We start from the raw sequence: 14,049 nt of genomic DNA, 5'->3' as shown, positions 1-14,049 counted from the left end.
CCCCCCCCGCCAGAAAAAACCTCACCCCGCCGCCAAAACCATCGCAACCACATACTCCCCATCATGCGAAATCGACAACTTGCCCACCCTGCCCTCACCCTCACCTTTCTGCCCATCCCCATCGCCCCCCAACCCATCCAGAAACACCACCTCCGGCCGCCCCTCATCGACCTCACTCACCCGCACAACCACCTCCTTCCACCCGAGCTGCGCGGCGCCCCGCGGCGCCGCCTTCCGCGCGGCCTCCTTGGCGGCGAACCGCCCCGCGAGCCAGCGGGTCATGTCCGGGGTGATCGTCACGGGGGGTAGCGAAGATGAAGGATGGGGTTGGGGTTGGGATTTGGGCTGCACTTGGGATTGGGATTGGGGTTGGGATTTTGCTTGGGGCTGGGGATCGTGTACATGTAGAGGTACCAGGGAGGGGGACAGCTGGAAGCGCGCGCGGAAGTCGGCATGTTCGCGGGGGTGCAGGATGCGGCGGGTGAAGCGGGCGAGGTAGGTGCCGTTCTGGCGGGTGAGGAGGCGGGCGATGCGGGGGAGGTGGACGATGTCGGTGCCGATGTTGAGGGCGAGGGGGAAGGGGGTGGGGGGTTTCATTTTCGTAGTCTGCGGAGTCGTGGGGTGGGTTTGTTGATGGTGGTGTGAGGTGATGGTAGAGAAATTGAGGATGGGAGGGAGAGAGGGTCGGGTCAGGTGACTGGTTTTGGTTGGGATTGGGTGTTTATTGAGGATATCTAGTTGGGGACTGACGGGTGTAGACACGTCAAGTAATTCAATTGATCTGTTGAATGATCTGCTGAAGTTGGAGGTGTGTTTTCTTAGTTGGAGCTGTTCGTGTCATCAAGCTCGATATGCATTTGACCTGGAATTGTCCTACATGTTATCAGTTAAAAATCGCCATTGCTACCCGGCTTTACAACTCATACGACCAATCTACTGTCCAAAACATCTCCAGACCAATTGAAGCAAGCATGGTGTATACTCTATATGTACAGATTCACACCTGACCCTCAGAAGTCAACCTGGTCAGACGTTTTAAGCGTCAAAGGCATGGCCCAACTCGGCCACGTTGCATCTGGGTCTCGCACCGGTGTATAATCGACTCGACTGGATCTTGCACGTCAGGCACATTAGATTCAACTAGTCCTCGACTCTAGCATGGGATACATCGGCTTTAATGGTCCTTCTTCTTGTCGTCTCCGTTCACCTGCTTCAGGAAGTCCCTGTAGCCAATTCGTTAGCTCGAGCGCGGTTGCAGTAGTTGGGTGCACCCTGTATCTGAATTGCAGGCCCCTAGCTGATCAAGCAGCTGAGGGCTGACAGGGAGTGGCATCCAGCCCTTCGCGAGTATCTTTCACAAGCCGCTGCCTCCGCCGCTTTTCCGCAGCTCAAGCAGCTGAAGTTGCATCCGATCGTCTTGAAGGGCCGCCATTTCGAGAATGGGAATATGTGTGCATTGTGCCTGCTTAGGGGCTTCGGCAACGTACGTGATGAATTCCTCCTCGTCCTTAGAGGAAGCCTGGATAGGAGGAGTAGCGGGCTTGGGCTGGCTGCCACCGCCCATGGCAAGCTTGACACCACCGAAGAGGGCACCGAGAACACCCATGGCGAGCTAGAGAGCGTGTCCCCGTTAGTCATTGATCCTCATAACGCGGGTCAGACACCGTCCATCCCACAACGCCTGGACAGAAATTGGCCTCGGACGACAGGGAGGGCCGGGCAGAGGTCGGGTGCGAGTAACCGTCGCAGCGGAGTACGTACATAGTGAGAGCCGACCTTCTTGCCGGCGATCTGGTAGTAGACGACCATGGTGACGGATTGGAGAGGGAGGGAATTGGATGGAGTTTGGCGGAGCAGCGGTGCGATGATAGGTTCCTGCGCGAATAAGTCGAACGGACGGCAGCGGAGGAAGTTGCGGCTGTTGGTTCTTCCCCGATTGGGTATGGTAGGCTGACTCAGTAATGAGTCAGCAGCGGACAGCCGCCCCGCTGAGTCAGAGCTGAGGTCAGCAGCTCCAGCTGTGCTCCTTCACGTGACCTACAGCTTCCTCCGGGATCGTCCGACGGCGGATGACGTTCGGGAAGCAATCACGGGATATCAGCTGATCTGACACTGTCTGTATGGGCCGATGATGTCCTCATGCTCTCCTCAACAATAAGTCCATTCATTATAGGACGATCCAAATCGGTCATCTACAATTGGACTGATCCATCAATGTGATGGTCAGAGTCACCAACAGTACACACAACAGCTTAACCTCATCAGAGCCAACTCAATCCTAAGCCGTTGACCAACGCAGCGTGCATCTGCCAGCCATGAGGTCACTACTTGGACTGTAAGTGATTGTGGCGGTGTTTCATGCCCAGCAAAGCTGCTGCTGGCTTCCTGTTTCCCGACAGACCTCGGGGCGAGAAAGCAAGACACGGAGAGCCTCCATTCTGGCTATGACGGGCAAGATTTACCCCGGCTATTGCATGGAATGATCTGTTGGGGGCAGCTGCCCCTTCTTCTACTTTTTTTTGGTTGCTTCGGTCTTCTTCTTCTTCTCTTCTTACATTCCTCCCTCACTTCTTTTTCTCTCAGCCTTTCTCTCTTTTGTGTAATTCAATTTCACTCTTCCTCCCTTCATTACACTGCATACACCCCTTGCAACCTTCTGTCTCTACATCATATAATCCTCAGTAAGTCAATATTCCTCCCATCTTCCCAGTCAGGACACCTCACTTACTCATCACTCAGCTTCCGGAACTCCTCACGCGACCGCATCATGATTTGGGGGAAACAGCAAGACAAAGCGCCCGAGGTGGTACAGCAACCCATCCCGCGCGAGAAGCTGCCGGATCAGCTTCAAAAGCTTGTTGACCACGACGATGGCTTCTACGATGACATTTATTCCTCCTAGTATGTCGTTCCCTGTTTCCTGGGGCCGTTGCGACGCACCGTCCCTCGCCCGACCACCTCCGCGTCTCCCCGCATTCTTCCCCGCAAGCGCCGGACTGCAACTGTCCGCTAGTCGGTGCGATTATCCCGACGCCAGCCCAGGCAGCAGCAACCATCAATTTAATACGCGGAAAAATTATTGGGATCAATCTAACCCATCGCCAGCTCTGTTGACTCCACGGAAACTCCCTACCGATATGCCGGTTACGCTACTCGTCTTCGCACGATTCTGCTCTCCGCCCACCGCTATGTCGCCTACACCTCTGACATCGGCGAATCCTTCCGCCCCGTCGCGCACCCGTGGCTCGTGCGCTCCGCCTATGGTATTTCATGGACGTATTTGATCGGCGACGTCGCGCACGAAGGATACAAGGCCTACCTGCGCAACCGCAGCCTGCTCGCCCCGCCATGTGAGGCCTACAAAGATGCCAGCGACCTCTCTCCTGAACAAGTCGCCAAAGGCATGGTGACCGGCAACCTGACCAAGCCTCTCACCTCGACATCGACCGACACGCTCACTCCCTGGCCCACCACCGAGATTCCCCTCATCGAGGACTATCGCATGGTAATGGCCAAGCGCGCCGTGTTCCAAAGTATAGCCAGTATGGGTCTGCCGGCCTTTACCATTCATTCCGTCGTGAAATACTCAGGCCGGGTGTTCAAGAAATCCTCGAACACTTTCCTCCGCACCTGGTCTCCCATCGGAGTAAGTTCCTCTGCAATCTGAAACCACCACCGCAGAGACAATTGACTGATTACCACAGCTCGGTCTGGCCGTCGTTCCCTTCCTCCCGTATCTCTTCGACGAGCCCGTCGAAGAAGCCGTCGAGTGGGCCTTTAGCCGCGGGCTCTGGCTTTACGGCGGCGACGAAGCCGTCCGCCCCCTACCTCCGCCAAAGGCCGCCCACGTCTCTCAGGACGAAGCCACCTCCCTTAGCCACTACCTCCGCGTGCAGACGCAAAAGCACAACAAAGAGTCGCTGGGCTCCGACGCCAGCGTCTCCGACTCGGCCGCCAACCTCTCCTGGGAGGCATACAAGGAGGAGCGCCAACGAGCGAAGGAGCAGCGCCAGCGGGAGCGCGAGCAGCACGGCCACACGGGTCCGCTCTCTTTCCTGAAGGGATTCGTCAAGGAAAAGACGGAATAAAGCTCCCAATTTGCCACTATATCTCTATATTGCTTCCTTGATACCAGATTTTACTATGCATCTCCTGGACCACTTCAGCGTTTGCCTGGCGCTCAGAACATTTAGTTTCTATATGTATATAAGTTAGCGGGTCTATCCTCTTTACTCATTTTTTTTTGATTGGCAGGATCGTATCGGTCCATTGATTGTCTGTTTGACAACGTAACTCTATCCAGGGTGGATGGCTATTGGATATGAGGTAGGATATTTGCCGCTACTATCCACGAATTGAATCCATCACCATTAGACGGAGATGCACCCACACCACCCACACTTGAAGCTATAACATTTCCATACATGTCGTCGCCCACATACAAGAGGACAACCGAGTATAATTCCACAATACGAACCGAACCCGCTGCATGAAACTTATTCTGGCCACCTTCTCTCCCAGGCCGGTCTCACACTTCCAGGAACACGTGGAGTATGACCACCCGAGGCGAGACAACCAAAATAGAAACCAATGAACTTCAGTGAAGATAGCAAGCTTTCGCAAAATGCAATGCATCTCTATATACATACCACAAAAAGCCCCATCTCGAAAAGGGAAGAACAGAACCGCCCCCCACCCCGTCCTCCCTTAGCACCAAAAACAGTGCTCAAACGATACACTAAAGAAAGATGCCCTATATAGTCAAGCAATAATACTTAGAACGGTACTTACAACCACACACACGCCATTCAATCGAGCCGGGAATTATATTTCTTGCTATGCAAAAGCCAGATGGGAATTTGATGAGAATGCAGGTTCTGGTGGGAAGTTAATGGGAAAGTTGAGAGAGGGAGGGAGAGAATTATAGTTTGCACGCAGGCACTTGGGGTGGTTGTATGACAGGGACTAAAAAAGACTTTGCTATGTTGTAGAGAGAATGAGGGCAGAACAGAAGGGTTCGCTGAATTTCATGGACCGGTTGACCGCCCTAGGCACCACCAGCGGTAAATCAGTCATCCTTGGACCGATCCCTGGATGGTTGAGTCCTGCTCGATCGTCCAGGTGACGGGGTGGGGAAGCGGCCTCTGAGGGTCGAGGATGAGGATGTCGAGGATGTTCCGTTGGGGGGGAGGGAGGTCGATGCTGATGTTGATGGGGGATTGCGGTCGAGATCGCTGCGACGTGCGGTTCCTCTGTCCGCTGGACCTCCGGGAGGGTTGGGTGCTGCCGGCTCTAGTCCATCGTTCAGCTCGATGAGATCGCCCAGATTATTGCGACGGCCGCTGGTTTGGAGGATCTGGACCGTAGGGTCGGTGCTGGAGGGGGTGCCGCTTGCTTGCTGCAGGTCGTTGAGGCTGGCTTTGGCGCGACTGGTCATCTTGCGGACCCACGATTCGACGGCCCCGCCAATGTTCTCGAGGCCCGTGGGGGTGTTGGAGACGGCAGAGGCGGTGGGGGTATCGGAGGTGGTGTCGAAGTTCGGGGGTCGGGTGGCGGGCGCGAGGTTGGGGAGGTGCTGCGCGAAGAACTTGCTCAGTCCGTCCATCGCGGGGCCCGGGGCGGTGATGTCGCGGTCGAGTGTGCCGACGCCGGGGGCGGAGAATTGAATGCCGCTGTGTTGGCGCTGATGCCGGGTTCCGGGCCTCCTGGGGTTCTTAGGGTTCTTGGGAGAAGAGGGGTCGGTGGACTGGCGACTCCATTGGAATATGGGGGGCTGGAAGGACTGGGGTTCAGCCGGTGATGAGGATACAGAGGAGGCTGTTGCCGTTCGTGTCTGATCCGAGGATGGTGATGGTACGGAGTCGGTATACGACACCGATTTTCGCCGTGTGCGTGGGAAAAACCCCAATGCGCCTCGAGGAATGCGCCCTATCTCGACTGGCGCACTGAATCCTTCGATCTCTACCCAGGACTCGTGCTTCCACACCCGGTCCCCGTCGCCTTCGTGCATAGTACTTGGTGGTTCCGTCTTCGGATGTCCCGGTACTGCAGTGGGTGCGATCGAGCTTCCATTCAAGTCTTCCAGAGACTCATGGGTACCGTTCAGTAGGTCAGCGTCGGGCCCACTCCGTTTTGGCCGTCCTTTGATCGAGCAAGCGGCAACCGGCAGGAGAACCGTTTTCCGGCCTTGTATGCTATCGCTGGGCCAGAATCCGTTGGCCTTTCGGAAAATTGCCGGCTGGCAGCCATATCGTATCGTAACACCGGTGATGGTATCTGTCGGTTGCACATGGTGTATGTATACTAGCGCGTCCTCGTCTTGCTCCGGGTCAATGTTGGAATGACCCGTCTGGTCGCTCGAGTCCCGCCGCTTGTGTCGCGAACCGGGTGCCCAAGCTGGCCCGGTGTCAGCCAGCAGAAGAGCCTCGCGTTTCTTTGCCTGCACCAATGCCTGCCGTTCTTCCTTGGTCCCCACTCCAATTTCCGGTGTCGACGGAGCCGATGGTCCCCATGACGCAGGTATGGATGAACGAGGGGGTGGTCTCGAATATAGGTCCGGTCGGGAGGGTTTCCGGGCATGACCTCGCGCGGTCCCGTTGGGAGCCGGTCGCGCAATATCGCTCCCTAGTACTGACGAGGCCAAGCTTTGCAGCGACGACCAGGATGCGTCCAGAAAATCTATAGATGAATATATTGTCTCAGCCAACTTGGATCCAGTCCTCGTGTCTTTGACGGAACCCACCTAGGGAGCTGTTTCCTCGATTGCGGTTGAAGGATTCGGTAGCTCGAGATGGATGTCTCATCGGAATAGGGGACACTCCGCGGGATGGATTTGGCGATGGAGTGGCACCGCGAGAGCGGACGACCGACTCCGAGGACAGCATCGACGCCAGTCCGGAGGACTGCATTTGCCTCCCACCATCCTCATTGTCACTGTCGACGATGGAGATCAAGCGGCGAGTTCGCGGTCGCACGGTTGATGTGGATCTAGTGCTTGCGGTCCCGGGGTTGAAGGCTTCGGCCAAGCCGCTGTTGGAACTCATCCCTGGCTGTGGGAGGAGAAGGATAATAAGGGGTTGTAGACGTTGTCAGCTCTCGGGAGCGAGCTTAGCATGGATGAGATCGCCCAGGCACTGATTGCCATCGGAGGTCTCTATCTCAGACCATTCGTCATGCGGCGGTTGTGATTATCGCATCCGTGTCCTAATCGTGAAACACCCGCGGCACCTGGAGATTATCAGGACAGTAGCACCCGTGCTTTGGCCCGATTGTGTAGAATGTATCGATTTCGGGGATATAGGCTCTGAGCGACCCTTGAGGGTTGAGCTGCGTTTGGGGGAGGGGAGGCTTTGAGGGGGGATGGAAGCGCGGGATAAGAGAAAGTAAGTATGGAGTCTAGTCCCTTGTGATGACGACTCCAGGTCGGGAGGGGGAGTTGGTCAATCGTACTTGAGGCGGGATGATTGTCTCCTGATCGGTCGGGACAGAACGTCAAAAAAATTCGGGGAATTTTGAAGCTGGAGAAGAGAATGGAGAAGGACAGCGGCGACGATTGAGAAGGAGAATAAGGCGAGTGGGAATCGCTTGATCGGCAAGAAGCCTTCCCTAAGTACTCCGTAGAGTACAGACAGTAGTTAACTACCAGTAGTAATCTCAGTGAGTCTCTCTCTGTCTTAACTTGTCTCGCCCTCCCTTGACGTCGCCCGGTGGCGTACCGATTCATACTGTATGGTACCATTTCACAACACCGAAATTGGCTGGCCGCGTAATCGGGTTACAATACCATTTCCATTGCTAATGCCTAGAATAGCAAGTATCCGAGTATCTTGTCCCAAGCATCTCATCCCAAGCATCAATGATGATAATACACAGGGGCTCCAGGAACAGTCTATGAACAGAAGTATGTCTAGTAAGCCCTGTCGCAGACAGAATTGATTGCACAAAGCCAGCATGCCAGTTATCATCACTGGCAACAATTCGCGCTTAGATAGCCAAGCCAAAGAACCAGAGAGAGAGAAAAAAAAAAAAAAAAAACGCCGGACCCATCGGGCAAGTATAGATTGACATGGAGGTAAAATGCACAGGAAAATCCAATGATGCCGGATGAAGAAGAGAACTGGTTTACTCGGGAGGTTCGGCCATCTCCGCCGGTCGTGTCTCTGCTTCAGACGTCGCTTCAGACTCGGTACTCCATTCTTTCTCCGAGTTCGCTTTGGCCTGAACCTGAGTGGGTGGAGGAATGACCCGAACACCACCGGCACGGCTGAAGAAATCCTCCGTCCGTAGGCCACGGACATCCTTGGGGTCTACTGAAGCCATCTGCTGCCCATCGGCCTTCTTTTGTCGGATCAACTCTCGCACCGGAACCATGGCCGCATCACGGCACGCCTCCTTGATATCACTGCCGGACATGCCTGACATGGCTTTAACGAGGTAGTGCAGATCGAAGTTATCCCGGTCGACCTTGGTGTCCTTCAAGATCAGACTGAGAATCCGCAGGCGTTGTGCTGCGGGCGGGAGTACGACCGGGAACTTCTTCGGCATTCGTCGAAGGATGGCGTCGTCAATATCTTGGATACGATTGGTGGCACCCAAGACAACCACGCGCTGAGGTTCTCCCAAGGAGTTTGCGGATGTGAGACCGTCCCAATGTGTCATGAATTCTGCCTTGACCATGCCACTGGCCTCATGTTCTCCGCTCCGTCTCGTGCCCAGCACCGCATCGATCTCATCAATGAAAACAATCGAGGGTTGAAGTTTTCGGGCTAGCGAGAATACTGCATTGACGAGCTTGTTGGAGTCGCCGTACCATTTCTCCGTCAATGTTGAGATGTGTAGGTTGATGAAGCATGCGCCGCTCTCGTGAGCCAACGCTTTCGCAAGCATAGTCTTTCCGCAGCCAGGCGGTCCGTACAGTAAGACACCCGATGGCGCGGTCAAGAGTGAGGAGGACGAGGAATATAGGTGGGGCATCGTAAGGGGGTATATAACAGACTCTTTCAGCTCCTCGATGATATCGTCCAGGCCGCCGATATCTTCGAAGGACACATGAATATCGTCCGGAGCAACCACATCCATCGCGATGGCTTGTTCATATTGGTTGAGAGTCAAGTCGCCCCTCTTGGATCGACTCTTCTCTTTGCGCCCGCGGCGCGGCGAACCCTCGTCTGATTCATCCCCGCCGTCAAGTTTCCGTAGGATGGCAGCGGATTTGCGTCGTTGTTCTTCCTTTTTCTGACTTTCGGGATCAAAGTCGAGGCGCGAGATAAGGTATCGGATGAGGAAGTATGCAGATGCAGACTACTCACGATCTGTCAGTATTGTTCCGAGGTTCGCAGCGTCATCAACTTACTGTGCCCGCAACCATCACCAACTCCTGTAAGAACTGTTGCCATCGGGGACCACGAGCGGAAGCCATGATGACAGAATGCAGTGACTGGACTGGAAATTCAGTTGTCCGCAACGTATGATAAGTGCGAGAAGAAGCCCAGCGGTCTATTCCCAGGGTCCTAAGGCAACTTGATATGATCGCGATTGTCGCCGGGTCGGCTGTCGGCGAGCGAGCTGAGAGCTGTGGCGCTCGTCGGCGGAAGACGTGGCTTTGCCGGCAGAATCACATGCTTCACTGCCACACTAGCTGTCGTGTTAAAGCCTGAGGCTGACATGATGGTCCAGGGCACTTCGCTTTTGGCTCTCCCAGTCTTCCGTATTATGACGACCCGCTCGCGTGTCGAATCAGGGGTCACCGATTGGCTGCGGGTCTTCCCCAAGGTTCCCCCAAATCAGGTACGCGGAAATGTGCGGCCATCTTTCTGATTCCCCTAAAGCTAAGCTTGACCGGGGGGATGCTGTGGCATCTGGAATACCTCGAATACCTCGAACACCTCAGCATTGTGTCTCCTTTTCCTAGATCATTTATCGGTGTAATCATTACTTGTTTCTAATGACTTTCGATTGTTTCTGACCCTCGATCTCTTTTTCTCACCTCGTCCTACCTACGTCTGCGCCTCTGCCACCGCAAACATGGCGCGTCTGGGCCGCGCAGGGTTCCTCACCCTCGCCGTGGTCTTTCACCTGATCTACGCCTATTCGATCTTTGACATTTACTTCGTTAGCCCCATTGTGAGTGGGATGAAGTCGTTCCATGTGGAACGGAAACCAGGTGCCTCTGCTCCAGCCAAGCGACTCGTTCTGTTTGTCGCCGACGGCCTGCGTGCCGATAAGGCCTTCCAAGCATTGCCCGACCCCGACGAATCCGCAAATGACGACGATGAACCAATCTACCTCGCCCCATTCATTCGTTCTCGCGTGCTGTCCCACGGCACTTTTGGCATTTCCCATACCCGTGTTCCAACCGAATCCAGACCGGGCCATGTTGCCCTCATTGCAGGTCTATATGAGGACGTTTCGGCAGTGACCACAGGATGGAAGCTGAACCCGGTGAACTTCGACAGTGTCTTCAACCGGAGTCGGCATACATGGAGCTGGGGAAGTCCGGACATTCTGCCCATGTTCAAGGAAGGTGCGGTTCCAGATAGAGTGGATGCAGACACATACGGCGAGGAGGCGGAGGACTTTACTTCGGATGCGACAAAGCTTGACACCTGGGTCTTCGATAAGGTCAAGGAACTTTTCCAATCCGCGAAACATGATCCTGAGCTAGATGCCAAGCTGCGCGACGACAAGCTTGTATTCTTTCTGCACCTTCTCGGCCTTGATACAACTGGCCATGGCTATCGCCCGTACTCGAAGGAGTATTTGAGCAACATAAAGGTGGTGGACCGAGGTGTGCAGGAGATAACTCAGCTAGTGGAAGAATTCTACGGAGACGAGCAGACGGCATTTGTTTTCACCGCAGATCACGGCATGAGCGATTGGGGCAGTCATGGCGATGGCCACCCAGACAATACTCGGACACCTCTTGTTGTATGGGGGTCTGGCGTTGCTGGCCCAAAGATACCGCAGGAGGGTGCCTTGTCAGGACATGAAGACGGTGTGTCGCATGATTGGGGCCTGCATGGTGTTCAGCGAAACGATGTTGCACAGGCCGATGTCGCGGCGCTCATGGCATATCTGGCTGGGCTTGACTTTCCAACCAACTCAGTGGGCCAGTTGCCTCTCGCCTTCCTCGATGCCAGCCCAGAGGAGAAGGCTCGTGCTGCGCTTGCGAATACCCAGGAGGTCTTGGAAATGTATAATGTGAAGGAAGAACAAAAACAGGCCGTTTTGCTCCGATATAAGCCTTACGAGCCACTCGACAATCATCGCGAGACCATTGAGGAGATCCAGAGACTCATTGCAAGCGGCGACTTTGAGAGCTCGATTGAAATGTCAGCATCGCTCTTTGCCAAAGCCCTGGAGGGTCTGCGCTATCTACAGACATACGATTGGGTTTTCCTCAGAACCATTGTGACTTTTGGATATCTAGGGTGGATTGCTTATGCTTTGACGACGGTTATCGACCTGCACGTTTTGCACGGCACATCTGACGCAAGAAGGACTGTTTTCAGCACCATGTTCTTCTCTTCCGTATTGGTTGCGCTCTTCTCTGTCTTCTGGTATCAAAAGTCCTCCTGGCGCTACTATTTCTACGGCTTTTTCCCCGTTTTCTTCTGGGAAGAAGTTTTTGCCCGCCGAAAAGCTCTTTCCGCTGGACGGGAAATTCTTTTGGGCCATGTACAATCTGCAAGCGGTTACGCCACGCTCGGTATTCAGCTATTAGTGTTTGTTGGAGTTTTAGAGGCATTGGTAAGTTTCGCTGTTTGATAGCGAAAACGATTCGCTAACGGTTTCTGACAGGTCCAATCCTACTTCCAACGGGAGATTTACACGGTCTGCTTCATTCTCGGTGCTTTTTGGCCATTGGTCTATGGCTTGGGCTTCCTGAAGAGACATCCATTCTTGTCTGCTTCCTGGTCAGTCGGGTGCCTGCTCATGAGCACTTTCACTCTGCTGCCGGCAAACAAGGTCGAGGACATTACCACTATGTAAGCGTATCTTACAAACACGAAAGTCTGCGCAAACTGCTGACTTTATTACACAGAACCTATGGCGGTCTCTTGATGTTTTTCTCGGGTCTACTATACTTGCTTTTCGAGGATACCATCCTGGGCTATGACCAAGATTCAGGAAAACTGCCCGAGCGTCGCTCTAGCTGGGGCTCGCGCACTATCTTAGGGATGCAGGTACATTGTTCACCCCGCATAGCTTGGCGTCAAGCCATTATATGCAGTCCCGGGTCTCTCAAAATTCGTTTTTGTAACATGTGCTGACCCTAAACAGCTTGGCAAGGTCCTGCTTGCTATTATAGTCACCAGATCCAGTGCGGCGTCCCTTCAAGCTAAGCAAGGCCTCCCATTTGGTAACCAGGTTGTTGGTTGGGTTGTCCTTGGTAGGTTGCCCATCATGTAGTATTGTCTTTTCGACAGCTAACGGGATCCCAGTCGCATCGCTCCTGCTCCCTTTTGTTCACCGACTAGCGCCCAACAGCCACTACATGCACCGGTTAATGGTCCTTTTCCTGACCTTCTCTCCGACATTTATCATCCTCACAATTTCGTACGAAGGCCTCTTCTACTTCGTATTCTGCATGACCATTATGACCTGGGTACGACTGGAGCATGCGATCTACGCATATACTTCGGCTACCAAGAAAGCGGCTCCAGCCACCAAACAGTCTAGCGCGGATGCTACGACCACCGTGGAAGGCCACGCGTATCGGTACCGGAGTCTAAGCGTGTCCGACGCTCGTGTGGCCCTTTTCTTCTTTTTTCTCCTCCAGTCGGGCTTCTTCAGCACGGGCAACATCGCATCCGTCTCCTCATTCTCACTGGACAGCGTCTACCGGCTTATTCCGATCTTCAATCCCTTCAGCCAGGGGGCGCTGCTCGTTCTCAAACTCCTCATCCCATTTGCGATCATTAGTGCGAATCTCGGGATCCTGAATAGGCGTCTTGAGGTCGCCCCTAGTGCATTGTTCATGGTGGTGATGTCCATCTCGGACATTATGACGCTGAACTTCTTTTACATGGTCCGCGACGAGGGCTCCTGGTTGGACATCGGCACGACGATCAGTCACTTCCTGATTGCCAGCCTGTTGTGTACATTTGTGGCGGGTTTGGAGTTCCTCAGTGAGGTATTTATCAGCGGAGTCGACTTTGGCGCCCGCGCCAACCAGGTGGCCGCAGCTGTCGCCGAAGCCATCAGCGGCGAGGTGCCAGACAAGGCACCCAGTCAAGAGGATTAGGCAGACCGATCTTACTCTGGGGTCGAATTGTCTTGATAGAAGTAGAAAGATGTAATGTAGAATTGTATTGTACATGATCAATATCACGAATTCTATCTCTCTTCACAATCCTTTTCGTCATCAAGAAACGAACAGTCGAAAGAGTAATCACCTCTCAGCTCAGCCTTGTCTCCAAACAATGATGTAGTTCGCTCGTGAACCGAGGTATCACAAGCCGAAAGTCCAAACGTGCTACGGGGACTAATTCCATCAAGCTTTCTTTTTTCTTTTTTCTTCATTTTTTATTTCCATAGCCCCTACAGGAAAAGGATAACCCCTGGTCCATCCTCGCCCCCGCCCACCCCCCTCCTTCGGCCCCATCTTATTCGACTTTGTGCTGCTGGCGTCATGCATTAAGTTCCATGTAGTTAGGGTCGCTGAAATGGCTGGCCGGTCCGGGCTGGCGTTTTGACACCTGCGGGGAGTCGGGACCAAGCTAAGGGCAGCTGGAGGCGGGGTCCCCCGGGGCCCGGACAGGACGCTTGACTTTCCCCGCTAGATTAGAATCCTTTCGTGGGCTTGGTTAGATTCCTTGTGGGGGAATGGGGAGCATTGGGGTAACGGGGAATGCGTTTGTGGCTGTTGATGGTTTTTTTTTGCGTCCGGGATGATTCCGGGGTGGTTTTGGGGTGAGTGAACGAGAAGGGTAGTTGTTGCGAATGGCGGGGGGGGGGTGTTGAGTCCGAGCCTGGAGGGCCACTGGCGCTGCAGGTACTGAACTGAATGGGTGGTGACTTTGGACGATTCTATTCGTGGAGGGTGGA

The 14,049-nt window shown here is 54.3% G+C and overlaps 6 protein-coding genes across 6 annotated transcripts; 2 read left to right on the top strand and 4 right to left on the bottom strand.

Annotated features, from left to right (window-relative positions):
* Nucleotides 1–8: 8 nt before the first annotated feature.
* BO72DRAFT_316331 (uncharacterized protein) lies at nt 9–920 on the bottom strand. The gene has a single exon (XM_040940547.1). It carries the CDS (start codon nt 595–597, stop codon nt 22–24), a length of 576 nt encoding a protein of 191 aa, XP_040795534.1. The 5' UTR covers nt 598–920; the 3' UTR covers nt 9–21.
* A 226-nt stretch (nt 921–1,146) lies between these two features.
* Nucleotides 1,147–1,820, bottom strand: BO72DRAFT_453654 (ATP19 family protein). The gene is made up of 2 exons (XM_040946033.1): nt 1,762–1,820; nt 1,147–1,612 (listed from the first exon to the last, which is right to left on the bottom strand). The coding sequence occupies exons 1-2, from the start codon at nt 1,807–1,809 to the stop codon at nt 1,355–1,357; spliced, it is 306 nt and encodes a 101-aa protein (XP_040795533.1). The 5' UTR covers nt 1,810–1,820; the 3' UTR covers nt 1,147–1,354.
* Nucleotides 1,821–2,767: 947 nt separating this feature from the next.
* On the top strand, nt 2,768–4,088 carry BO72DRAFT_391867 (mitochondrial fission process 1 family protein; the record flags this gene model as incomplete). The annotated part of the gene is made up of 3 exons (XM_040941878.1): nt 2,768–2,901; nt 3,106–3,646; nt 3,705–4,088. The coding sequence occupies 3 exons, from the start codon at nt 2,768–2,770 to the stop codon at nt 4,086–4,088; spliced, it is 1,059 nt and encodes a 352-aa protein (XP_040795532.1).
* A 769-nt stretch (nt 4,089–4,857) lies between these two features.
* Nucleotides 4,858–7,140, bottom strand: BO72DRAFT_316374 (putative LysM domain protein). The gene is made up of 2 exons (XM_040940548.1): nt 6,743–7,140; nt 4,858–6,678 (listed from the first exon to the last, which is right to left on the bottom strand). The coding sequence occupies exons 1-2, from the start codon at nt 7,041–7,043 to the stop codon at nt 5,069–5,071; spliced, it is 1,911 nt and encodes a 636-aa protein (XP_040795531.1). The 5' UTR covers nt 7,044–7,140; the 3' UTR covers nt 4,858–5,068.
* Nucleotides 7,141–8,016: 876 nt separating this feature from the next.
* BO72DRAFT_453650 (protein-degrading AAA family ATPase MSP1) lies at nt 8,017–9,555 on the bottom strand. The gene is made up of 2 exons (XM_040946032.1): nt 9,353–9,555; nt 8,017–9,300 (listed from the first exon to the last, which is right to left on the bottom strand). Exons 1-2 carry the CDS (start codon nt 9,416–9,418, stop codon nt 8,122–8,124), a joined length of 1,245 nt encoding a protein of 414 aa, XP_040795530.1. The 5' UTR covers nt 9,419–9,555; the 3' UTR covers nt 8,017–8,121.
* A 281-nt stretch (nt 9,556–9,836) lies between these two features.
* On the top strand, nt 9,837–13,285 carry BO72DRAFT_532688 (mannose-ethanolamine phosphotransferase MCD4). The gene is made up of 5 exons (XM_040950447.1): nt 9,837–11,748; nt 11,800–11,987; nt 12,044–12,185; nt 12,283–12,391; nt 12,444–13,285. Exons 1-5 carry the CDS (start codon nt 10,024–10,026, stop codon nt 13,244–13,246), a joined length of 2,967 nt encoding a protein of 988 aa, XP_040795529.1. The 5' UTR covers nt 9,837–10,023; the 3' UTR covers nt 13,247–13,285.
* The last annotated feature ends 764 nt before the right edge of the window (nt 13,286–14,049 follow it).

The sequence above is a fragment of the Aspergillus fijiensis genome (genome assembly GCF_003184825.1).
Source record: "Aspergillus fijiensis CBS 313.89 unplaced genomic scaffold BO72scaffold_99, whole genome shotgun sequence".
NCBI classification, from domain to species: Eukaryota; Fungi; Ascomycota; class Eurotiomycetes; order Eurotiales; family Aspergillaceae; genus Aspergillus; species Aspergillus fijiensis.
The sequence above is the reverse complement of the archived record's forward strand: the minus strand, read 5'-3'. Positions and strand labels throughout refer to the sequence as shown.

What these genes read in the sequence shown, in the direction of transcription:
- BO72DRAFT_316331 (XM_040940547.1), bottom strand. Translation starts at nt 597, where the DNA reads ATGAAACCCCCCACCCCCTTCCCCCTCGCCCTCAACATCGGCACCGAC.
- BO72DRAFT_453654 (XM_040946033.1), bottom strand. Translation starts at nt 1,809, where the DNA reads ATGGTCGTCTACTACCAGATCGCCGGCAAGAAGGTCGGCTCTCACTAT. An exon ending in AGAAGGTCGGCTCTCACTAT is followed by an intron (nt 1,613 to 1,761) that starts GTACGTACTCCG and finishes CACGCTCTCTAG; the next exon opens with CTCGCCATGGGTGTTCTCGG.
- BO72DRAFT_316374 (XM_040940548.1), bottom strand. Translation starts at nt 7,043, where the DNA reads ATGAGTTCCAACAGCGGCTTGGCCGAAGCCTTCAACCCCGGGACCGCA. An exon ending in TCGAGGAAACAGCTCCCTAG is followed by an intron (nt 6,679 to 6,742) that starts GTGGGTTCCGTC and finishes ATTCATCTATAG; the next exon opens with ATTTTCTGGACGCATCCTGG.
- BO72DRAFT_453650 (XM_040946032.1), bottom strand. Translation starts at nt 9,418, where the DNA reads ATGGCTTCCGCTCGTGGTCCCCGATGGCAACAGTTCTTACAGGAGTTG. An exon ending in TGGTGATGGTTGCGGGCACA is followed by an intron (nt 9,301 to 9,352) that starts GTAAGTTGATGA and finishes GATCGTGAGTAG; the next exon opens with TCTGCATCTGCATACTTCCT.
- BO72DRAFT_532688 (XM_040950447.1), top strand. Translation starts at nt 10,024, where the DNA reads ATGGCGCGTCTGGGCCGCGCAGGGTTCCTCACCCTCGCCGTGGTCTTT. An exon ending in TTGGAGTTTTAGAGGCATTG is followed by an intron (nt 11,749 to 11,799) that starts GTAAGTTTCGCT and finishes GGTTTCTGACAG; the next exon opens with GTCCAATCCTACTTCCAACG. An exon ending in TGTTGGTTGGGTTGTCCTTG is followed by an intron (nt 12,392 to 12,443) that starts GTAGGTTGCCCA and finishes ACGGGATCCCAG; the next exon opens with TCGCATCGCTCCTGCTCCCT.